A 25,070-nucleotide genomic window follows, 5' to 3' on the forward strand; every position below is an offset into this window, starting at 1 on the left:
CATATAATTTATTTATATGTCCAAAAATTGATGTAGGAACTGCAGATTGCCCCTTTTAAGGTGGTACTTGTCAGCAATTACCATTTATGATACTTTAATACATTTTATCTTTCTCTATGGCTTTTCCTTTTGAGATTTTACCTTTACAGCCAGACAAAATGACAACTATATTTTTGATTCATTTGTTTGTTTGTATTTCCATTTTGTCATCCATTGCCATAGTGATATTTACTGGAATTCAGCTGATATCCCAGGTCAGTGTACCTTGGTCTCTGTACGCAGTACTCCACCCAGTATTAAAGTTGTTATCAATGATTTAGTCTCGAATAAAAACAGACCTGGGCAACAGCACTAGTTTATGACGGAGCATTGTTAATGTGGGATGCAACCCGTCTGCCGAGGGAGAATATTAATGATACCTAAAAATCATCTGTCTTTAAACCTGCGCTGTGAGGCTGTGATTTGACAACCTGCAAAAGTACAGTTTCTATATGCTTATTTAAAGATGTACGGTGGCAGTTAGCCTAGTGTTGGGCCAGTTACCGAAAGGTTGCAAGCACTTAACCCTAATTGCACTGGACAAAAGTATCTACTAAAGGGCCTCCTGAGTGGTGCAGTGGTCTAAGGCACTGCTTCGCTGCACTAGAGGAGTTACTACAGACCCGGGTTAATGTGACACAACCGGCTGTGGCCCGGGAGTTCCATAGGACAGTGCACAATTGGCCCAGAGTCATTCGGGTTAGGGGAGGGTTTGGCCGGGGTTGCTATCCTTTGCCTCGGTCACAAGTTGAACGGTGTTTCCTCAGACACATTGGTGCGGCTGGCTCCGGGTTAAGCTGATGGGAGTTAAAAAGTGCGGTTAGGTGGGTCATATTTCGGAGGATACATGACTTCGCCTCTCCCGAGCCCGTTGAGGCGTTGCAGCGATGAGACGAGTTCATAATTGAAATTGGGAGCAAAAAAGGGGGTGAGAAAAATGAAGTGTCTACTAAAATGCAAGAATAATATTTTGCGTTTTTAAAATGTCAGACCAAGGATGATCTCTAAACCGCTTGTGAAGTATTTCAAGAATTAAGATGAGGACTAAATTCTTCTCTACATACAAAGCATCTTTAATATACAGTACTTTGTAAACACTTGGACAAGAAAGTAATCTGAGTGAAGTGATGAACGATGTTGAACATAAAAGAGGCTAATAACAGGACTTTAGTTAAAGTTAGTTGTTAAACATATATAAAAAGATAAGACAGGGTTAAAGGCAGAATTGTTCCCAAAATCATAATATATTCCATATTCCATTACATTCCTCTTCCAGTTTTCAAATTGGACAAAACAGAAACTTCAAATGTAGCCATCTCACTTCTTTTCCATTCCCTCCTCTCCTTCCCTGAAGTTCCTCTTTCTTCTTTTCCATTCCCTCCTCTCCTTCCCTGAAGTTCCTCTTTCTTCTTTTCCATTCCCTCCTCTCCTTCCTTCCCTGAAGTTCCTCTTTCTTCTTTTCCATTCCCTCCTCTCCTTCCTTCCCTGAAGTTCCTCTTTCTTCTTTTCCATTCCCTCCTCTCCTTCCCTGAAGTTCCTCTTTCTTCTTTTCCATTCCCTCCTCTCCTTCCCTGAAGTTCCTCTTTCTTCTTTTCAATTCCCTCCTCTCCTTCCTTCCCTGAAGTTCCTCTTTCTTCTTTTCCATTCCCTCCTCTCCTTCCCTGAAGTTCCTCTTTCTTCTTTTCCATTCCCTCCTCTCCTTCCCTGAAGTTCCTCTTTCTTCTTTTCCATTCCCTCCTCTCCTTCCTTCCCTGAAGTTCCTCTTTCTTCTTTTCCATTCCATCCTCTCCTTCCTTCCCTGAAGTTCCTCTTTCTTCTTTTCCATTCCCTCCTCTCCTTCCCTGAAGTTCCTCTTTCTTCTTTTCCATTCCCTCCTCTCCTTCCCCGAAGTTCCTCTTTCTTCTTTTCCATTCCCTCCTCTCCTTCCCTGAAGTTCCTCTTTCTTCTTTTCCCAGTTTCCCTTTTCCTCCCTCCTTCCTTCCCCGAAGTTCCTCTTTCTTCTTTTCCATTCCCTCCTCTCCTTCCCTGAAGTTCCTCTTTCTTCTTTTCCATTCCCTCCTCTCCTTCCCTGAAGTTCCTCTTACTTCTTTTCCATTCCCTCCTCTCATTCCTTCCCTGAAGTTCCTCTTTCTTCTTTTCCATTCCCTCCTCTCCTTCCCTGAAGTTCCTCTTTCTTCTTTTCCATTCCCTCCTCTCCTTCCTTCCCTGAAGTTCCTCTTTCTTCTTTTCCATTCCCTCCTCTCCTTCCTTCCCTGAAGTTCCTCTTTCTTCTTTTCCATTCCCTCCTCTCCTTCCCTGAAGTTCCTCTTTCTTCTTTTCCATTCCCTCCTCTCCTTCCCTGAAGTTCCTCTTTCTTCTTTTCCATTCCCTCCTCTCCTTCCCTGAAGTTCCTCTTTCTTCTTTTCCATTCCCTCCTCTCCTTCCTTCCCTGAAGTTCCTCTTTCTTCTTTTCCATTCCCTCCTCTCCTTCCCTGAAGTTCCTCTTTCTTCTTTTCTTGTCTTTACCCAAAAGCTCCATCTCTTCTACACTTCTCTTTTCATTCTTCTTGCATCGTTATTTTTTGTGTCTGTGAACTGTGGCATTTATTGACACATGGGGCGTCGGGACATAGTTGACTTCTTCTTAGACATACCAACGACGCGACCACTGCGACCGATGGCCTTGGTGTGCTTGCCACGGACACCCCAGAAGCGCCTGAAACCACAGTGAGCCTTGTTCTTCTTCTGCCTCTCAAGAACCTCTCTCCGCTTGTTGTCCTGAACGTTAGCAAGGAACTGACTGTAATTGGCATCCTTTTCGTCCTTTCTTCTTTGCATTTCTTTCCTTCTGAGTTCATTGAACTCTTGGTGTGATGGGATGGTCTCACACCTATTTGTAGAGCTGGAAGACTCTCCGTACTTGGTCAGACTTGTCTTTGTCTCACCGAGATGCGTTTCTCCCTTTACCACGACACCCTCACTGTCCTTATCTACCCTTCTCACTACATCATCCTGTTCTGTTCTCTCCACAGCATTATCCTCTTCTTTCAACGATGAATACCTGATGGGCAAAATATAGTCATGATGAAACACACGGAGTCTGCCTAATTTCCGCCATATCTCTGGACTCTGCTGTTTCTCTGTTATCAAAACCACATCATACCGTCTTGTTCCATCCACATCCTTTCTCCTGTGTCCTTTCTCCTTTCTCCCTTCTCCTGTGTGCATCTCCTGTCTTCTCTCTATCAAATCATCATCTCTTCCTGTATCTGCCTTTCCTACATTTTCCTTTCTTCTGACCGCAACATGTTGTCCCTGTCCTTTATTTCCATCAACACCGTGATGATCATCTCCACTTGTCTTTATTTGAACATGCTCTCCAACCTCTGTAACCCCATCCTCTCGGAGTGAACTGTGAACTTGGTTGGTTCCATGGTTCTCACGATCTGAAGCATGTGCTTTGCGGGGGAATGAAAATGAAAGACATCAGTGATACAGTTTCAAGGCAATTGATAAAAAGAGCACAGTTCATAAATAGTTCATAAATGCACTTACATTTCCTATACACCAGTAGATAAGCACTCCAAGAACTAGAGAGAGAATAATTTGTTATCATACGTATTTAATTACTAACTGGAACGCCTGTTAATGTTCTGGTTCATACATTTGGCAATAAACTTTGGATACATAACTGGAAACACAAACACACGTGAAAAACAACATACCTGTCAATCAGTGGAGCTGGTTGGACCTGTAAGGGAGGAGCAGCAATGTGTCAAAATTAAATAAATAGAATACATTTCCAATGGCCTTAGATAAGATTCTGGCAGAGTAGCATGGTATTTTTGGTGATTCCCCACCAAATATATGCAAATATGAACTATAATCATATTTGTTCTTGAAGTGATAACCCTTGTCTGATTCACTCCAGCGGTGATTTTATCATGTCAATCTTGGTGGGCAAAACAACCAATTTGTTTAGATGCAGGCCAGCGAAGCCACTGCATAACTCTAAAAATGCATAAAATGCACTATAACGGTGACCAGAAACTGTTAGGGTCTACATCAAGCTGTCCCAACAGTGGACCTTATGGCTGACTTGCTTAACCCAGTTACGGCAATGGGTTCCGCTAGTGGAACGTTTCGAACACAGCCAGTGAAATTTGGAGAGCGCAATTTTTTATTTTTTATATTTGAAATATTTAACTTTCATACAATCACAAGTGCAATACACCAAATGAAAGCTTTACTTCTTGTTAATCCAGCCACCGTGTCAGATTTCAAAAAGGCTTTACGGCAAAAGCAAACCATGCTATTATCTGAGGACAGCACCCCATCAAACATACACATGACAATCATATTTCAACCCGCCAGGCGCGACACAAAACTCAGAAATAACTATATAATTCATGCCTTACCTTTGAAGAGCTTCTTCTGTTGGCACTCCAATATGTCCCATAATCATCACAAATCGTCCTTTTGTTCAGTAAATTCCGTCATTATATCTCCAAAATGTCAATTTATTTGGCGCATTTGACTACAAAATGTCTAATAAATTACCTGTAATCTTGGTCCAAACATTTTAAACAACTTTCCTAATACAACGTTAGGTATTTTTTAATGTAAATAATTGATCAAATTTATGACGGGATAAACTGCGTTCAATAGCGGATAAAAACAAAGTGGAGCGAGCTTTCAGGTCATGCGCCCCAACCACAACAGTACACTTGGCTATCCACCCAGATAGGAAATGGCTACTTCTTCATTTCTCAAAGGAAAAACATCAACCAATTTCTAAAGACTGTTGACATCAAGTGGAAGCGATAGGAACTGCAAGCAAGTGCCTTAGAAATCTAGATCCACGTAGAAAACTCATTGAAAACACTGTCACCTCAACAAAAGAAATCCTGGATGGTTTGTCCTCAGGGTTTCGCCTGCTACATAAGTTTTGTTATACTCACAGACATACTTTTAACAGTTTTAGAAACTTTAGAGTGTTTTCTATCCAAATTGTATGCATATCCTAGCTTCTGGGCCTGAGTAGCAGGCAGTTTACTTTGGGCACGCTTTTCATTCGGATGTGAAAATACCGCCCCCTAGCCCGAAGAGGTAATAAATATGGTTTCTACTGACTCCTTGTGGATTTGTGTAACTGGATAAGAACCACGTTCTCCTTCAATAATAATGAATGTCAACATGAGTTTAGACTTTTGAACCATACACCAACATTATTACATTCATGTTCAGTAAATTCATGATGTTTGTTCTTTTATAATCAACACTTAGCTGTAAGTATAAGCAAGTGCAAGCAAACGAGCTGCGACGAGGTAGGCCTATTTATTCAGCACTTTCAAAATGGACAGCAACAGAAGTTCAGATAGATGTTAGTTCAGATAAATTCAGCAAGATGTTGAGGTCTTAACTTTACTCTTCTTTAAGTCACAACGGAAAAAGAAAGAGAGAGAGAGACACAAACTCAGCGGTTAGCCTACCATTTGAAGTATTTTATTTGGCCTACGTGGTCTAAAAAGGAAGGACAATTCAACTACAAGGATCCACTTTTATAGACAATATACAGATGCACTGACAGTGCATTGCGCAAAAAAAACAACCCTCACAATATCAACTGGAATTACAAGGGTCTATTACTGAACTTTTTGTTGAACAAAAGTATTTGAATGGGAAGAGACTGTCACTGGCAAACATGGTTACGAGAAGGGGATACTATAATATACTGTTGTTGGGTGTCACACTCTGACCATAGTTTGCTTTGTATGTTTCTATGTTTTGTTTGGTCAGGGTGTGATCTGAGTGGGCATTCTATGTTGGATGTCTTGTTTGTCTATTTCTATGTCTGGCCTGATATGGTTCTCAATCAGAGGCAGGTGTTAGTCATTGTCTCTGATTGGGAACCATATTTAGGTAGCCTGTTTGGTGTTGGGTTTTGTGGGTGATTGTTCCTGTCTCTGTGTTTGCACCAGATAGGACTGTTTTAGGTTTTCGCACGTTTGTTGTTTTGTTAGTTTATTCATGTATAGTTTCTTTATTAAAGAACAATGAATAACAACCACGCTGCGTTTTGGTCCGCCTCTCCTTCACTGCAAGAAAACCGTTACATTGGGTCTGTAACTTACAGACCCAACAACATTATATACTATCCCCTCCTCATGGAGAAAAGCACCTGAGCTAATTATAACACACAAAGTAAGCAAAACAATTAATTGCATAATTCTAACATTGCCTAAAATTATGAATAAGATACTAATGAGATAGACCTAATGTAAGCAATATAACAATGCAGATATACAAACTATGGCGGACAGAACGTTAAGTGCTTAAGAGGCAAGCTGTAATTTCGATTAAGACATGCGCGAGCTGAGATAGAAGTAGTCTATATGCAGCCTATTTCTCCAGCACTTTTGAAATGGACTGCGACATAATTCAGAACATGGGCCGTTCTTACAGTATTCTCCCTGTACACCAAGTCCCAACAGTAGGCTAAATTAACGGGGGCACATAAGAAGACAAGTAAAGCTCTTACAATGGAGGCACGTAGACAGACAATGAAAGCTGTTACAATATTCGATGATGACATTTCTTTAAAACAGGCCATAGGCTACATATACGCCACTAAGGCAGAACAGTTGTACAAACAGGCCCTGCAGTGCTGCCTCACAACTGCCACACAATTTAATGCATGCTATAATTCTGGAAAACATGTACCTATTCTCCTGTTGTTGGTTGTGAAGGTTGATAGCTCATCTATATGCGGTGTCTAGCTGAGCCACAATGTTTGATTTCCCCAGCAATCCGAGTTTAACAGCATTGTCTATATGTGATGCACAATTCTCATGTTTTGAGAGAGACAGATGTTTTAAATCCTTGAGCCAAGACTTGGACCACACACACTCCCCACTGAATAGCAGGCAGAGGAAGTAAAATAGGGATTGCTTTGAGATTCCAAACCATTCATTGTTGAATTTGCGATTTCTGACTTGTTGTGAAATGTTCATGTCCAAAGACGTTTTATCCTTAATTTCTCTTCAAATGACAAGGATTGAAAAGGATGTGCCAGTAGATTGTCAACATGATTCATAATGATGGCTGCTTGCCAATCTTGCGAGCTAAGATTTTGAAAATATGATGTTGACATAATCAGTCTAATCAAAGCTACGGTAGATAAAACATGATTTGACGTCCTTTTACCAGTGGCCAATGACCTTGAGCCTTCTTGGATGGGCAGTTCTAATATAACTCTATGGCAGCACCCAAGGGGCTTGAATTTTCTAGCTCTCCCTGTAGAATTTGCAGTGACATAGTGTCCCCTTGAGTGACAGAACACTGAGCCAATCACGGCACAGCTAGAGAACATTACCAACCCCTACGCTCCGTATTTTTCCTCTGGCTGCCCAACCACCATAGAAATCATTTAGCTAGGCTGAAACACCTACATTTTGGAGCTGCCTTCCTCAAGAAAGAAAAAAATAGACCATGTTTGTATGCGGCTTTATTAACTCAACGATTTTTTGTTTTTCCATTGTTTGCAAACTGACATCTGACACGTATTAATGCCACCTGCCCTGAAGAACGGGTCGCCACTGATTCATTCACAGAACCAAATCAAATGGCAAATACAATTTATGATATTATAAAAATGATGGTATAGGCTGTATTCAATTAAATAAATAAAATAACATTGCATACCTTTGTAACGTATGAGTCATTGAACTCATACCAGTTATGATCTTCAAAGGACTTGATCTTAGCAGTGTAGTGTCCACATCCAAGACTTCCGAAATGGTCCACAATCGCATAGAGTTCATATTCACATTTCTGTTCAGATAAATCAAAAGACATGCCATTAACTGAACTACAGATGTAAAAACAGACATCATGAAATATTAAATTTTTCTGATGGGCAATAAAGTGAAGGCAATATACAGTACAACAGAATTATCCGTTTAATTTAGTATGGCTACATTGCAAAGCCCTAAATGTAGACTTGTATGAGAACAGAACCTGTTGACTAAAGGTTTTGTAAGTAGTCCACCTCTGTCTGTAGTGTGTGAGGCACATCCACGCAGCAGTTGATTTTGACATATGACATGCTGTAGTAGTCAAATTCAAACCGCTTGAGGAGCAGAGTAAGAATTTCTGGGTGATATTCCATCTTGCATTCCTATAGGTGACAGAGGGAGGCATTGTGATACAATATCTTCTTCAGTGAAAAGCTTGACATCCATTTTTGAGAAGCCTTCGGTACAATAATTAAAGCTGCACTAAAGAAGAAATGCTCCGCCATTTTCTGGTTGCTAAAATTCGAATAGGTTGCCAAATTTCAGTTTATGTTTCAAAATAAGCACGTATAGCGTAGAGAATAATTGTACCATCTAAACTACTGTGAAATACTGTCTTTTTTCCATTACCAAAAATATTGTATTTTCTGTTTGAAGTTGGTGTACAAAACTGAAAGTAAAAGACACGAAAACTAAACTTAAGAACAGGAAGCATATTAATAGTGCACAGAACTACCGCTTCTTAGATATGATTTCAATGAGAAGGACATCATTTAAAAAAGAAAAAAAAAATATATATATATATATATAATTATCTTTAATTTTGTGTACTAAAGGAGAATTCTAAATGTCACTACTCACAATGGTTGCATCTAATTTCTTTTCACATTCATCACAGTACATCTGGTTTTCCCCAGTGACAGTTGAAGACTTGAAGAACTCCTTAAAGCCGTCTTTCTGAAAACACAGAAACACAAAATGTTATCTTTCTCCAACAACCTGATATTTTTTCCATTAATTTGTTTTTAATGTCATATTATATCAACTTATAATATTAACTACAATACCATGATCATGACAACTGAGACAAAAAGTAGAGTACGCCTACACACATGCCAAATTACGACATGATACATTACCACGACAATTATGCTAATATTGAATAACAATAACGTAGGCTAATGGCATTTAAAAGTGTTGGTTAACCCTGTCATGATCATATTTGCCATCATAAAACAATGTTTTTTGCTTTAGGTTAAGATATATTTTTCCTACCACACTGAATGTTTTGTAACAGTCAGATGGATCTGCTATTGAGAGGGGCAGTGTCCAAAATGGACCAAATCCATCACTCATCACATGTTTTCCTAAACAGGTAGTGATGTGCCTCAATTGTCCTTTGAAGATCTGGAGACAAACTATTGTCAGTCTTGTCATGTCATAACTTATAAACATTGCATGGTTAGCTATCAGGTTTTGCCCAAGATGAGGTAAGTAAATGCAGTAAGCCTACCTTTGACACTTCAGGATTGACCATGCCTAAAATCTTCTCAAAATACTCAGCCGCATCACATTGCATGTATACTGGGGGGGGAGGGATGGGGGGGAGGGGGACAATGAAGGGTCTTCTACTACAAATAACTACAAACACTATACTTAATACTACATAACATCACAATCTGTACATCTAACAAAGTTGCAGAATTTTTAAATGTATTATTTAGCAGCTATGAAAGCTCAACTCACCATCATCAATGCCTAGTATTGATGACATGCCCTTTGTGTTAGTTTCAATTTCACCTAAAGTTGTAAACAACTTTTTCAACTGAAGATCAACAGTGTCTTCTTCTTGAGGAGGCCTATTACTGTAAAAAAAAGAGACTGATTTTGTTAAGATATACAGTATACAAGATGTTTAGTATCAATCTCAGTGTACTGTGTAATGATAATGTTTCTATAGGATGACTCGGAGACATGCATTTAGTTAGATACATGGCTCTGGTAAGACTCAATCTATTTCTAATACTTTCACGGAGAAACAGTATCCTTGGCACACAGAGTAAGAATGGAAAACCTTTCAACAGCCTCTCTGAATTCTTTTGTCATGAAGAGGACCTGCAGCACACTGTTCAAATAACACGTTGCCCCTTGATTATACAGGCCATGGTGTTCTGAAAGGAATAAAGTTGTCAATTAGTGCACAAATGATAAGATACAGATATAGCTGCATTGTGTTGTACTTGTACATACAGTAAATCACATACCTGGTCCTGGGGTGGGAAGTAATGCTTTTGAGCCTCGGTAGTGTCTTGTTGAAATGTTCAGCTCCATTGTTTACAGTAGTATTCACAGTCCAAGTAAACGCCATAGAACACCCACCTAATGACCTGGAAATGTAAGATTTGATAAAAAAATGAATTGCTCTCAAGTTTTCCAACACCAGAATGTTTCCACTTGCATTGATAGGCTAATGAAAGAATACAATTGGATTATCAAATCAAATGCAACATTTCTATTTGTCAGTTGAGTTATCCAAAAGTGTTTCTAGTTTGTTTAGTTAATAGAGCAATACAAGAAAATCGAATGTAGGCTAGACTATACATATTATTCAATCCAAATTTACCGATTTATTCGTGTATTCTTGTAGCCGAAAAGCGTCCCTTCCAGTTGTCACCTCTAAGGAAAAACAACGACGTTGAACCCGCTTCACTTTCGATTTCGGATATTCCTGTCAGTATCACAATATAACAAATATGAACGACGTTTTTAAATATTCCTTTTTAGCAAAGTTGTCCTTGTGAAGGCACACTCAGAAAATAATTAAACATTGAATTGTTTTTCAATCACATCAAACGAAACTCTATCGTTAAAGGGGCAGTCTTCGATAGATACATACATGTTTGGACTTAATTTAAGATATATAGGCATGGCTCTATGATTCTTGAAGAATATAACTTTAAATGCACGAGTTGATCAGATAATACAATGTTTTAATCGTATATTGAATTATTATAGTAAGGTTTCAGGCGGCCCACCTACTGTTTCTAATCATAATTGGACACACTGACAACTTTATGTTTCTGCATTAATTCTCTGCATGGACGAAAATAAATTAATAAATAGTCAACCAAAATATTTAAATATGGATAGTGTAACTGTTATTTTTCCAAATGAATGAGTCAGAGAGAGAGAGTTCAGAATTGGAAGAACATTAATTTATTGTTGAATATTGTTATTGTTGAAGACTTCCATACAGTGAAGTCACAGATACAATAAAAATGAATTGAGAAGTTCTGGTAGCAGGTTCAGAGAATAAACTAAATGCTTTCTGGCCACATGTTGTTTATATTTTGTTTAAAAAAGAGCCCATACATTTATCAACATCAGTTCCTTCGTGTGGTTTGGCAGTGAGATTAATATAACAAGACTACAGTATTAAAAAGACATCAAAATGCAGGCAGAGATTCTCTCTTCTCTCCAATCGTCAATGTCTCCATCCCCCAGGCACCCTCATCACTAGCTGAATGACAGACTGGTTCTGGATCCCATATGAGGAGAGCGCGGAGGAGTCCTCCAGCTGCTTGTTTGTGAAGATCAGTCGCAGGGTCTCCAGATTGTCCCCTAAAAAGGTCAGATGTTTTAGTCAATACAGTTGATAACTAATATAATTTCCTTAATCACTGCTCAACCATTACCCCCGAAATTAAATTAAATACTTAATTTAGTTAATAATCGAATTACATTTAATGAAACTCTCATAATGATTGATGATTAATGATTCCACTGTGGAATGAATATCTCTCTACCTGAGTTCCCCGGGAGTCTTTCAGAAATTTTATTTTTCAGTTGCAGTACTGTCATACTGTTCATTTGTTCTTCCGTATTGCTCACGTCTATTACCATTTTCTCCCCTCTGAATCCAATCACGATGACCTGGTAGATCTTTCCCATGGTTATGAATGTGCGTGAGCTGCTCAGGTGTCCGAGTTTTTCTGTCAATTGGTGTAACTGTTTGTATGTGAGAGAATAAGGAAGGCAAAATGCTCCTCCTTCTCAGATGCACATGACAAATAATAAACAGACCTAACTTTGAGTACAGCAATTAAACTGAAAGTAGGTACAGTGACTTGGGATCTCAGGGGAATTCCATCAAACTAAATGAACAATAAACACGTTTGACTCAATACATGTGGTGACTGAGATCCGCCAGCTGATACAGGTTTATCTGCATTACAACGCTGCAAATGTTGTGAGAACATCCTCAAATGAATGCAGTCAACGTCATCTACCGTATATCACGTGTCTTCTAGAAACTTGAAAGTGAGCGCTTCTGGTGTTGAATAACAAGTCCAAGGGATAAACAAGGGCTTAGAGTTACTCACGGCGGGACATGTTATTCCGTGAAAGCGGTCCAGGCACAGCATTCATTCAAGGGAGAGCACACCTGCCTCTGGTGGTTATATCATCGTCCCCCCGGGTGAGTGTGAAGAAGTAGGATTACTGTACAAGACGGTGAAGATAGAGAGCAACACGATGACAACCCAACAGCAGGAGGAAGAAAAGCGATATGACCCCGGAGACACCACGCTCAAGTTCGTCAACCGACAAGACGATTTAGATCGTAAGCAATCCATTTAATCAATAAACCAACATTAACCAGGTAAAATAAAAGAAGAAAAAATGTGGTATTCATTATTACTTAGCCCCCTGGAGGAACATAGTCAGTGGTGTAATGTGCGTAGGTGAAAATACTTTAAAGTACTACTTAGTTTGTGGTATATGTACTTTACTTGACTATTTATGTATTTTTTTTTTACATCTTTTACTTTTACTCCACTACATTCTTAAAGATAATGTACTTTTTACTCCATACGTTTTCCCTGACACCCAGAAGTAGCTACTCGTTGCATTTTGAATGCAGGACAGGATAATGGTCCAATTCACGCACTTCGTGCCATCTGGTTTGCTTAATTAATATAAGGAATTAGAAATTATTTCTACTTTAACGTTTGATACTTAAGTATATTTGAGCAATTACATTTACTTTTGATACTTTAAGTATATTTTAAACCAAATACTTTTTGACTTTTACTCAAGTTGTATTTTACTGGGTGACTTTCACTTTTACTCGAGTCATTTTCTATTAAGGTATCTTTACTTTTACTTAAGTATGACACTTGGGTATTTTTTCAACCACTGAACATGTTTTCCAGAGCTTCTCATTATTACATTTCCTCGTTTTGTTCTCAGCCCTAGATGACGACACTGAGACTCTGAAGGCAGAGATGTCCTGTGGTCATGCGGTAACCCCGGAGTCACTGACCGGATGGTGTCGCAGCCTACTGGACCAGGTAGGCCTACTCGCTATTCCTTAAAGGGGCAATCTGCATTTGAAATAATAACAAAGCAGGCACCCCTGCACTGTTTCGGTAAAAAGCTGAGGGGTTGGGCTGGAGAAATGAAACCTTTCCCAAATTCATAAAGAGAGCTATGGATGCAAGGACTGACCATGATATCAGAATTATAGTTTTAACCATGTTCTGAGGCTGTACAGTGTTTATTTACATTTACTTTGTTCACAGACATTAGAGTAAAACAAGCGTAAATGTGGGGTTCTGATGGGGTATAACCAATGATGTGTATAAACCCTGGATGACTGACAGGGGCCACTGTGTTGAAGCCACCTTGCAGCCATCTTGATACTCCTCCTGAATTGTAAAAAATATTTAGGAAACTATAGAAATGCATTTATTACTGTTTACATTTGTTTGTATGCATTACTTTTAAATTATATTATGTGAGTTTAACAACAAAAAAGAAAAGAATATCTAAAAACATTTTCCTTAAAGTATATATTTTTGGTACTAAGTTTACTGGGGGAAAAAAAATTAAATACATGTAATTTGTCCTACAGCATTTAATTTAAATACTGTAGGATTCCGTTAATTCCTATGGAGGACTGCTCCTACTTGGGAGTGGCAATATGCCCAACCGGTGGCTTCAAAGCCTATCAATGGCCCAAGCATAGCATCAGCATTGGGTATGACAGTTGAACTAAGCTCATATACTGAGTGTACAAAACATTAGGAACACCTTCCTAATATTGAGTTGCACCCCCTTTTCCCTCAGAGCAGCCTCAATTCTTTAAGGCATGAACTCTACAAGGTGTTAAAAGTGTTACACAGGGATGTTGGCCCATGTTGACTCCAATGCTTCCCATGGTTGTGTAAAGTTGTTGGATGTCCTTTGGGTGGTGGACCATTCTTGATACATACGGCAAACGATTAAGCATGAAAAACCCAGCGGCATTGCAGTTCTTGGCACAAACCGGTGTGCCTGGCACCTACTACCATATCCTATTCAAAGACACTAGAATCTTTTGTCTTGGCACACATACACAATCTCAAGGCTTAAAAATCCTTATTTAACCTGTCACCTCCCCTTCATCTACAATGATTAAAGAGGATTTAATAAGTGACCTCAATAAGGGATCATAGCTTTCACCTGGATTCACCTGGCCAGTCTATGAGTATGGTTACATGCACACAATAATGCGATTATTGTGCAAAGTCAGATTAATATAATAGTTAGATTACAACGTTTACATGCTTTGCAAGAATAACGGTTTCCCTAATAATCCTGTTTACAAAGACACATCTTAAATCGAGCTGCCTGATGGCACTGATAAACGCAGAAAATCAGCAATCAAATAAACGTTCTACCTCAGCTACCATGTTATTTTTGGGAAGCATATTTGATTCTGAGTTCGAACATATAAAGTTTGTATGTGAAAACTACTTCTAAAACCCACATACATTCAGTTGTTCTGAATTCCCTTTACTCGCACTAAAGTGGGAGGCTTGCTCGGCTGGCACTACCACATGCGCAGATCAAATACACCGCTGGAATGCCAATTAAGGTGTTCAAGTGTCCTAATCATTCAAAAGCTTTTGGTTTCATTAATTTATTGTCACTGGAGCCCACCGGTGTAACTGCTAAACTGCTTGCTAACTGTACACTGTACTACATGATTGTAGCATGTTTACTAACGCGTCAGTTCTAGGAGCTATGTTGACTTGACGTTAGCTAATATGGTATTAACAATGTAGGCTGTGTGTAGCGGTTAGCGGTTATGATACGAAGGTTTAGCTTGGAAAGTTTTTTTGGCCTGGTCACAGACCATGTGTTGTGCACTGAAGTCCACAAGTGAAGGGAAAGGTGAGAGGAGGAGAGTGCGTCGGTGCAAGAAGGAATTATACAATGAGCAAAATGATCATGCTGTTTGTATATGGTTACTATGAAAGTGAACTGTGTTTGCTTGTGATCGGGGATGTATTCATTCTGCCGATTCTTTTGAAAAACTTTTCTTAAATGGAAGCAAACGGAACGAAACAGGGATAAACATACCTCAGTTTGTCCAATAGAAACTATAATTTGCAACTTTTGGACTAATAATTACACCCTAGATCAGCTAGATGCAGGCAAACTTGTGCAAGGCGATATTGAATATGTCAATAGCCCTATTCGCACTGGACTAGTATTACTATAGAACTTCGGTTATGTAATTACCACAGTATGTCAGTTTTACCAAGATTCGTATGGGATTAGTTTTACTAAACTGCCCCTGTAATATTTTTTTTTCCCTCATTCAAAATTGACCGTTATGACGGAAGCCTGGAGGCTCTTCTAGGCGTGAAGGTATTTCAAGTGTCTCGGGATAGCCTAATGTTGACCTAATGGCCTTCAGTTGAGAAAGTCAAAATAAGAATGCATATCACTAAGAATCATGAACTGTAATCTATGCAGAGATTTAATGAACTGACATATTTCACAATTTATCAATTCATTGGCACAATATTGTCCATTTAATTTTTTTAAAGAGAAGTACGGCACTAGGACTGTTGATATGTAACAAAACAGATCTTTCATCTGTAGGCTATGTGCATAGCGCTTTGTTTTAAGCGTCAATTTGGTCCCATGTTCTTACCCCAACTGGGTGCAGCACCTGTTAAATTCTGCAATATCCCTCAAAACACAGGGATGACTGACATGGCAGATTCAGATGGGACTAAAATGACAAATGTGGTCATTTGTGCTCGTGCACATAATTACATTACCTGAGCTCCCCCATTAAACGTTACCCTGTCCGAATAGGGCTAATGTCTGTCACCTTGATTCCTCAAATTTCTCTCGACCTGTGTTGTAAACTTTCATTCAATTGGTTAGGTTGTAGCAACCTCATGATGGGTACAGGGAACATTTTGAGTATCAGGTAGTAGCCTAAACCTGTCGATGTGACATTGAGCTGGGTTAATGGACTATGAATGACAGTCATCCAATATGCTGTAATAGAAATAAGGCCATGCTCATAAAATATTTTATCGTCTCCCCTCTTCTTAAATGAGCCGACCGCCACTTCTGTGCATGTAAACGTACTCTATGTCATGGAAAGAGCATGTGTCCTTAATGTTTTGTATACTCAGTATATATTAGGCCAAACCTACTACAGTGAATTTAGGCAACCACCACCTGTGCAATGCATAAATGCTTTTGTCTGACACACGTTTTGTTCCAATTAATTGAAGTTGAACATTCTCATTTTTGGAATGGCAAGTTCACTTTCTCACCCATAAACGCAAGCCAAGTGCAAGTACGCTGCCCAGCAGTTCACATCAGCAAGATGTGGGGCCTTTTCATTATGTGGGATGTCTGACATGGATGGGTAAAATAATGATTATGATCACATTTCCTCAATTGAAATATTAGACCTATGGAGACACCTATACATTTGGCAGCCAAGCATGAGTGATCATTGTAGCCTTTTATCGTCTAGACATGATGTTAAAATATCTTCACGCCTAGAATAAAAACCACCAGGTTTCCATCATAGACTCAATTTAATAAAATAAAAAAAATAAACAATTACAGGGGGCAGTTTAGAAAAATGAACCCCGTGCAAATCTTCCTCTGGAATAAGGCACATGTATGGAAAATAATTACATAACCAACGTCTCTAGTAATACTATAGCTGTCTCTCTCCCCCCCTTCAAACTTTCCATGTCAGGGCCCCTTTGCATAAAACATCTTCATTTTCTACAATCAAGACAAGATAGCCAAATTGCTTCAGAACATAATAAACCACGTTTCGTGTAGTTACCTTTTGCCTTAACTTGTCTTAACTAGCTTACAAAGTAGCTACAGCTAACTAGCCAGCTAGCTTTGTAGCCATGGACTGTGCACCTTCCATTGTTTAGATAAGTAGCATAAAGTGTCCTTATGACCTCATAGTGTGGAATCGTAATAATAAAAAATACATGCACTGCCCCTTTAAGAATCAGTGGGTTTATAGGGCCTATCATTTATCATAAATTAATATTAAATAGGTGGACATAGAGCCGAACTAACCATATTAATCGAACAAATTATATATTTTAATATGAATTACATCATGCATATTAAATATATTGCACTATTTTGATATCCAATGTCTCTCCATTTTCCTTGAAAACTTTTCTTCTTTGTCCTCCTAGAGTCAGTTCAAGTTTTTGTGCCCTGCACTTGAGGATGGCACCTTTGTGAAGTGTGGTGCTGAGTGGTCTTACCAGGAGGTACGTAGGCTGGCTGTTCTGACCACTGAGGAGATGGAGCACTTTGAGAAGACCATGACAGCTTTGGCTGCTGCCACATACTGTGAATACAAATCAGTGAGTGCATGTCTCATTGTTCAAATGATTTATTTGCAAGCTTTTTTTTTTTAAACTTCTGTATAGATCATTATTATTATTTTATTTATTATACCTGTATTTTATCAGGGAGTCATACTGAGACCAAGGTCTCTTTTTACAGATGAGCCCTGAATTACATAAATGACAGAAAATACACACATCAATATAAATACATAATGCAAGCAGAAAGAAAGAAACACATTCATCAGTAATAAGGTCCTCAATCAGCTTTCTGAATGAACCTAGAACAGGCCTGGGCAATTCTTCTCCATGGAGGGCCACATTACAATATATTTTGGCCATTGCGGGCCAGAATCATATTACAGGATTATACATCATGTGTATGACTATGTTGACAGATATATCTACTGTAAATCACATCCAGATATGCTACTTATTTTACTTTTTTTTACATGCACAGAAATAAACCACATCCATGTTCTCCTTTTGGTAGGTATTTTCATTATTAAACATGCAATGAACTACACTGAGTGAAAAGTACACTGTGCATTCAGCACCACGGACAGAACTCTTGTTAACGGGTATGCGCAAAAACACAAGAAAGAGAGAGAGCTCAACATTACATTTAAACAACTCAATGGGCATTGACTAGAGCAGTGAAGTCAGGTATAGTTTCTGACGTCGCTATGCACAGGACTGCTGAGAGGTGAGAGTCAGTAAGAGATGATCTTTGCCTTGACTTATTATATTTCATCACTGAAAATGTCTGTTCACATACATAGGTTGACCCAAACAGTACAAACATCATCTGAGCAGGACTCCTAATCATGGGAAAGTTTTGTTCATCGAGATATGCATAGAACCTCGTCAGTGACATTATTTTGAATAGTTCTCCAATCACTGCACCAGACTGAAGATCGATAAGCTCAAATTGCTGTTCTGTGGGAGCGTTATCCACGTTGAAGGTGAAAGGAGATGAAACTTAAAGCATGTCATTTTCCAACACTTTGAAATCCTCAAAACGACGAGGAAACTCACCGTTCAAAGCACACAGCAGCGATGTATACTTCTCCCGCTGGTCATCTGATAAGGAGCAGACTAGTAGTGTCGGAAGGTGGGTGAGATTGTGGGCTTCTACTTGGCCGGTCAGGACGAGTCATTTTCCCTTGAAGGCTTTGACAAGGCTGTACATCTGATGTGTAAAAAGGCCCTTCCCTTGTAGTTTGGAATTCAGTTCATTCATGAGGGACATGATGTCCACGGTGAAGGCAAAATCAGCCAACCATTCTTTATCTTGCAGTCGAGGGAAATCCACATATGTTCCTTTCATTTTCCAAAACTCAGCCATCTCTGACTTCAGGCTCCACACCAAACTCAGACATCTCACGTTTGTGCGGTAAGGACATTTAGAAAATTGTTCCACAAATAAGGTGCAAGAAAACTAAAGGCTGATTTACCTAACTCAGTTGAGACCAAAGGAATTTACAGCATTAACCATCCCAGAGACCGGGTATGGTAACTCGTATGTCTAAAGTTTAGTAAAGATGTTAGGTACATTGGGACATTTTGTAAAAGGGCTTTATAAATGAAAATATAGCAATGTATCAACCAATGTATCAGTGGGCCAACCAACTTTCTGGTAGAGAATGCAGTGATGAGTACTAAACTTTTTGCCCGTAATAAAGTGCAGTGCATTGTGATAAACTGCATCTAATGGCTTTAATGAAGTGGCAGTAATAATAAGGCATAATATACATACAACTACAGAGCTATGAACAAGTGGGTGGGGACAGATCAACCTCTTAAAACCTATTTGGGCTGCCATCCCGTTAACGGTATGATATGACAACAGCCAGTGAAAGTGCAGGGCTCCAAATTCAAAACAACAGAAATCTCATAATTAAATTTCCTCAAACATACATGTATTTTATATTGTTTTAAAGGTTTTCTTGTTGTTAATCCCACCACAGTGTCCGATTTCAAATAGGATTTACAGCGAAAGCACCACAAACAATTATATTAGGTCACCACCAAGCCACAGAAAAACACAGCCATTTTCCCAGCCAAAGAGAGGAGCCACAAAAATCACAAATAGAGATAAAATGAATCACTAACCTTTGATCTTCATCAGATGACTCTCATATGACTTCATGTTACACAATACATGCATGCTTTGTTTGATAAAGTTCATATTTATATAAAAAAATCTGAGTTTACATTCACTAGTTCCAAAAACATCCAGTGATTTTGCATAGCCACATCGATTCAACAGAAATACTCATAAATGTAGATGATAATACAAGTTATACACATATAATTAAAGATATACATTTCGTTAATGCAACCGCTGCGTCAGATTTTTTTAAAAAAAACAGGGTAGTGGGTTACGGGAAAACGTAGAATGTATGCACACATGACTGTAAGTCGCTTTGGATAAAAGCGTCTGCTAAATGGCATATATATATATATATATAATCGGAGATGGCGCTCAGAACAATCAAGTCAAAATAGCCACCATGTTGTAGTCAACATAAACCATAAATGACCTGCTAAATATTCCCTTACCTTTGATGATCTTCATCAGAATGCACTCCAAGGAATCCCAGGTCCACAATAAATGCTTGATTTGTTCGATAATGTCCGTTATTTATGTCCAATTAGCTACTTTTGTTAGCGCGTTTGGTATACATATCCATTAAAAAGTTATATTACAGGTCGAAGAAACATTTCAAACTAAGTACTGAATCAGTCATTAGGATGTTTTAATCATAAAGTTCCAACCGGAGTTTTATTCCTCTGCTGTCTTCAGCGTGATACAGCTCAAGCTCATTACCATAACGCACAATGCCAGCAAAAATATTCCTAAAAATATTTAACCTCCACACATTAACAAGTAAAATTGCTCAAATGAAAGATAAACAAGTTGTTTATCTAGCCAGCAAGTCAGATTTCTAAAATGTTTTATCGGCAAGTGGAAAACATAGCACATATTTATGTCAAACCACCTCAGCAGACATAGCTCATTAGCATAGCCAAGTAGGAAAAAATATGCAATCAACAAACGCAGGATTACAAGAAAAATCATTTCACTAAGTTTTTGAAATCTTCATCAGATGACAGTAATATAACATGTTACACAGTACATTCATTTTTTTAAATAATATGCTATATATACATAAATCTCTGTTTACAATGATGCATCGTTCAAAAAATGCTACCCAAATGCCCCTCAAAATGACGTTTTAACTAGTACACAGGTTTGGTCAGAGATTCTTTACTGTGTTAGCTAACAAGAATACACATCATAAATTTGACTAAATATGAATGTTTACATATGTATGCAAGATACACTTCTTCTAAATGCAATTGCATTGTTACATTTAATTTTAACGTTACTTTTTGCGTTCACTAGACTATAATATGGAGTGGCGCTCCCACAGTAGCATAATGACTATTCTGAATCTTGCATGCAGACAGTAATAGAAACTCCTCTTTTATAAATGAATACATTAAATATTCCCTGCACCTTTGTTATTCTTCCATCAAAAGACCTGTAAGGGATTATACTCACCAAATTAGCGTTCAGTTTTCAAGTCTGACCGTCTTGACGGTTCTCAAAATAGCCTGATTTTGTGAAAAATGTAGTCAAAATTGAAGTGGTTGCTCCCTCAAAAGGTGGAAGAATATATAATATGTCGCGTAAACTTGTCCCACCTCATAATCAAGCTTTAACATGTTATAAAGGTGTACAGCAATTTTGAGAACAAACAGAAACACAAGCACTGTTCAATCGATCTTGGAAAAGAGAGAGGACTTGACCATTGCGCACAGGTTTTTGAGTAGCTTGCTCGCGTGCTCAAACTCTCCCAGGCAGACCTTATCACAATGAAAGAAACATTGAAAGCTGAGATCCGCTTATTCACGTGCAGACTCTTCCGGGTGCTGTGACTGTTTGGGAAGGGTGTTTGCGATGAGGTCAAAGGTGACCCAACTTTTCAGATGAGAATAGATATTTTGGAAAATGCAGATTTTTATTTTACCATACATAGAGACATAATTTAAATTTACAAAGCTTTAGAGTGTTTTCTACTCAGATAATATTTTTTATTTGCATATATTCAACTTTTGACAAAAATTATCATGTTTTATATGTGCAAATCCTCCAGAATGTAAACCGTGGTATCCTGAACAGGTTAATCTTCAATAAAGTTCCAACCGGATGTATTCCTTTGTGTCTTCAGGATCCATGGAACGCAGGTCGCTATCATGTGAAATGCACGTGACCAGAAAATGGCTGACTGCCAGACACCTGATTCATTCTGCTGTCATTCAGTCCCACAACACAGTAGAAGCCTCATTCAAATTTCTATAGACGGTTTACATCTAGTGGAAGCCCTAGGATGTGCAAATTCATTAATATCTCAAGTGGATTTCAATGGGAACTGTGTTGAGTACATACCAACCTCAGATTTCTCACTTCCTGTTTTGATTTCGCCTCAGGTTGTTGCCTGGCATATGAGTTCCATTATACTCACAGACATCATTCAACAGTTTTATAAACTTCAGAGTGTATTCTATCCAATACTAATAATAATATGCATATATAAGCAACTGAGACTGAGGAGCAGGCCGTTTACTTTGGGCACCTTATTCATCCAAGCTACTCAATACTGCCCCTCAACCATCAGAAGTTTTAACTACAGTACACAGGTTTGGTCAGAGATTCTTTACTGTGTTATCCCAAAAAAAGTAATTGCACATGTTTTATTCAGCAATATCATACGTAGAATGTATGCACACATGACTGTAAGTCGCTTTGGATAAAAGCGTCTGCTAAATGGCATATATTATATATTATGAATCTCTGCATGCAGACAGTAATAGGATTTACTCATCTCCCCCTCTTACCCTACCCTCTTTTATAACAGTGCCCTGTCTGCGAAACCTTTGTAGAGAGACAGGACCTCACCAACCTCAGTGTCCACTGCACAGTGTGCGCTGCAGACCAAGGTCAGAGGTATGAGTTCTGCTGGCAGTGCCTGAAGCAGTGGAAAGGTCCCGCGCCACGCTCTGACCGCTGTGACAACGATGGCTGCATCAACCAGGACCTGGAACTGCTGAAGAACTGCGAAACCACGTCTCTCCCTCAGGTGGAAGGTGTCACCGACTGCCCCTCCATTCGCGCCTGTCCCACCTGTGGCCAACGGGTGGAACACGACAAGACTGGTTGTAAGAATATTCTCTGTCCAAGGTGCAATAAAGAGTTCTGCTTTGTGTGCCTTAAGCTCACGGAGGAGTGCTTGGAGACCAGCTCATATTTCATAGCCTGCTCTGCTGGTGTTGCCCCCAGGCAGACCTCTATACCCACCTGGAATAGAAACTGAAAAATAAGATCCCTCTTATTCACTGCATACTGTAAACTCTGCTTACATTGTCTCCAACAGAACACGTAGGTTGCTCCACATACACATTTCTTCTCCATATATTGTACAATGAGAGTATGTGTGCAGTGCTTCATGTGAAGCATAATGTTTTATTTTACCATCTTATATTATAATCTTAGATATTATACAAAGCGAGTTTCATAGTGTGTAGACTCAGAGCTTTATGTTAATTATGATTTCTATATCATCTTATCATTATTATCATGTTGCTTATGTGCATCATCATGTAATGTAATAAACTACCGGAAAAAGTAACAAACTTCATCTGTTCGATATTGATGTTTTTGTGCTCCATAACAATAATGGAAATCAGACGGATGTCTTCATTTCGGGACACAGAGTTTTGAGATCAGAATAATGAAAGGAGGAAGAAAATACCAGTAGCAAACATCTACCCAAGAATATCGTTTTTTACTGGTAAAACAAAACCCTTAAACTCAAACGGACCTTCATACCGAGCCTGTGCAGATCTTAAGTGATATCTTATCAAGCATTCCATTAGATGCAAAAGGACTAGGCTAACACATAATGCATGAAAGATGAGCTTTTAAGCATCAGTAACACATAGCTTTCAACATACAGTAAATCTAAGGGATATAGAAGTGGAGAAATGCTTCGTTTTAAATCAGTGACAAGAGAAATGATTAATAACTGTGTTCATTTTGTGCCACTAAACAATCCTTGACAATACAACAACAATAATAAAATATTAGAATTACGAACACGTTCAAGGACATTGTAATATCAAAGGGCCAATTCATGGACAGAAATGTGCTTGGACGAATATTTAAAATGTGTATGCTCTTCTGAGACAAATATCAAAAACAGTCTGACAGTGAGGTATGTAGGCTATGCACTGGATAGGCTATCAGACATGCAGGGACAGACAGTGTAGTGCAGTGGTACTCGACTACTAATTGAGAGGGTCCAGTGACACAAATTTCCTAGGTGGCAAAGGTCCGGATGGATATCTTCCTTTTTCGGCGCTTTGGTACAGCATAGTAACAAACGTAGTCGTCTACGACTTAGAAAACATGTTATATTTCAGTGACGCAGCATCTACCCATCTGAAGATCTGTTTTGCTTCTCCTGACAACTTTCTCACATTCGTGACCAAGAAGGGGTTCTGGATGAGCAGCAGCAGTTCTCTTCCAACAGTGAAGTCATCAAAGCGTGCCTTGAAGTTATCCACAATTGGCCCAGTGCTGTCCTTTTTAGGGGAGGGTTTGGCCTGCAGGGATGTTCTTGTCCCATCACGCTCTAGCGACTCCTGTGGCAGGCCGGGCGCAATGCACGCTGACATGATCGCCAGGTGTACGATGTTTTAAAAAGTGAACTTAACGTCTATACTGATACACCATACTAGGTACGCTCATACACTTCAATCATTACAATATTTTTGTGCACTCTAGAAAACAACATATACTTAGTTTTACACGTATTCAATAATAATTTAAGGTCAATAAAGGTTTTCTGCAAAATAATGGATGTAACGGTTTTCGTCTTCCTCTTCTGAGGAGGAGTAGCAAGGATCGGACCAATACGCAGCGTGGTAAGTGTTCATCTTGGTTTTTAATAAGAATACAGAACACTGAACAAAACAATAAACGACAATGTGAAAAACCAAACCGAAACACTTCCGTGTGGAACAAAACACTGACACGGAAAATAAACACCCATGAAACACAAGTGGGAAAAGGCTACCTAAGTATGATTCTCAATCAGAGACAACTAACGACACCTACCTCTGATTGAGAACCATACCAGGCCAAACGCAAACAAAACATAGGAAACGGAACATAGACAACCCACCCAACTCACGCCTGACCATACTAAAACAAAGACAAATCAAAGGAACTAAGGTCAGAACGTGACAGTCGTCCCCCCAAAGGTGCGGACTCCGGCCGCAAAACCTGAACCTATAGGGGAGGGTCTGGGTGGGTGTCTGTCCGCAGTGGCGGCTCTGGCGCGGGATGTGGACCCCACTCCACCACAGTCTTTGTCCGCCTCCTCACCCGCCTCCGTGGCCTCTTTTGAGCGGCGAAACCCGCTGCCGACCTCGGACTGGGGACCCTAGCAATGGGTCCCAAATGGACGGGAGATTCCAGCAGCACCTGATGAACGGG

At 39.2% G+C, this 25,070-nt stretch overlaps 3 protein-coding genes across 5 annotated transcripts; 1 reads left to right on the forward strand and 2 right to left on the reverse strand.

The window, feature by feature from the left end:
• Positions 1 to 2,020: 2,020 nt before the first annotated feature.
• Positions 2,021 to 10,552, reverse strand: LOC118392077 (ubiquitin carboxyl-terminal hydrolase 47-like). Of its 3 annotated transcripts, XM_035783711.2 has the most exons (13): positions 10,438 to 10,552; positions 10,079 to 10,201; positions 9,889 to 9,985; positions 9,561 to 9,679; positions 9,328 to 9,398; positions 9,090 to 9,221; positions 8,676 to 8,771; positions 8,069 to 8,197; positions 7,723 to 7,851; positions 3,744 to 3,769; positions 3,574 to 3,608; positions 3,182 to 3,476; positions 2,021 to 3,079 (listed from the first exon to the last, which is right to left on the reverse strand). In XM_035783711.2, the coding sequence occupies exons 2-13, from the start codon at positions 10,143 to 10,145 to the stop codon at positions 2,623 to 2,625; spliced, it is 1,653 nt and encodes a 550-aa protein (XP_035639604.1). In that variant the 5' UTR covers positions 10,146 to 10,201; positions 10,438 to 10,552; the 3' UTR covers positions 2,021 to 2,622. The 3 variants fall into 3 exon arrangements, with proteins under 3 accessions (XP_035639604.1, XP_035639602.1, XP_035639603.1); XM_035783709.2 differs by having other exon boundaries at positions 2,021 to 3,476; XM_035783710.2 differs by having other exon boundaries at positions 2,021 to 3,476; positions 10,079 to 10,193; positions 10,438 to 10,493.
• A 455-nt stretch (positions 10,553 to 11,007) lies between these two features.
• On the reverse strand, positions 11,008 to 12,008 carry zgc:194655 (uncharacterized protein LOC794380 homolog). Its single transcript, XM_035783713.2, has 2 exons — positions 11,621 to 12,008; positions 11,008 to 11,435 (listed from the first exon to the last, which is right to left on the reverse strand). The coding sequence occupies exons 1-2, from the start codon at positions 11,763 to 11,765 to the stop codon at positions 11,299 to 11,301; spliced, it is 282 nt and encodes a 93-aa protein (XP_035639606.1). The 5' UTR covers positions 11,766 to 12,008; the 3' UTR covers positions 11,008 to 11,298.
• Positions 12,009 to 12,145: 137 nt separating this feature from the next.
• Positions 12,146 to 23,208, forward strand: LOC118392079 (probable E3 ubiquitin-protein ligase RNF144A-A). The gene is made up of 4 exons (XM_035783712.2): positions 12,146 to 12,435; positions 13,065 to 13,165; positions 17,345 to 17,518; positions 22,429 to 23,208. Exons 1-4 carry the CDS (start codon positions 12,348 to 12,350, stop codon positions 22,882 to 22,884), a joined length of 819 nt encoding a protein of 272 aa, XP_035639605.1. The 5' UTR covers positions 12,146 to 12,347; the 3' UTR covers positions 22,885 to 23,208.
• The last annotated feature ends 1,862 nt before the right edge of the window (positions 23,209 to 25,070 follow it).

Source organism: Oncorhynchus keta, chromosome 13 (assembly GCF_023373465.1).
Source record: "Oncorhynchus keta strain PuntledgeMale-10-30-2019 chromosome 13, Oket_V2, whole genome shotgun sequence".
Classification (NCBI taxonomy): domain Eukaryota; kingdom Metazoa; phylum Chordata; class Actinopteri; order Salmoniformes; family Salmonidae; genus Oncorhynchus; species Oncorhynchus keta.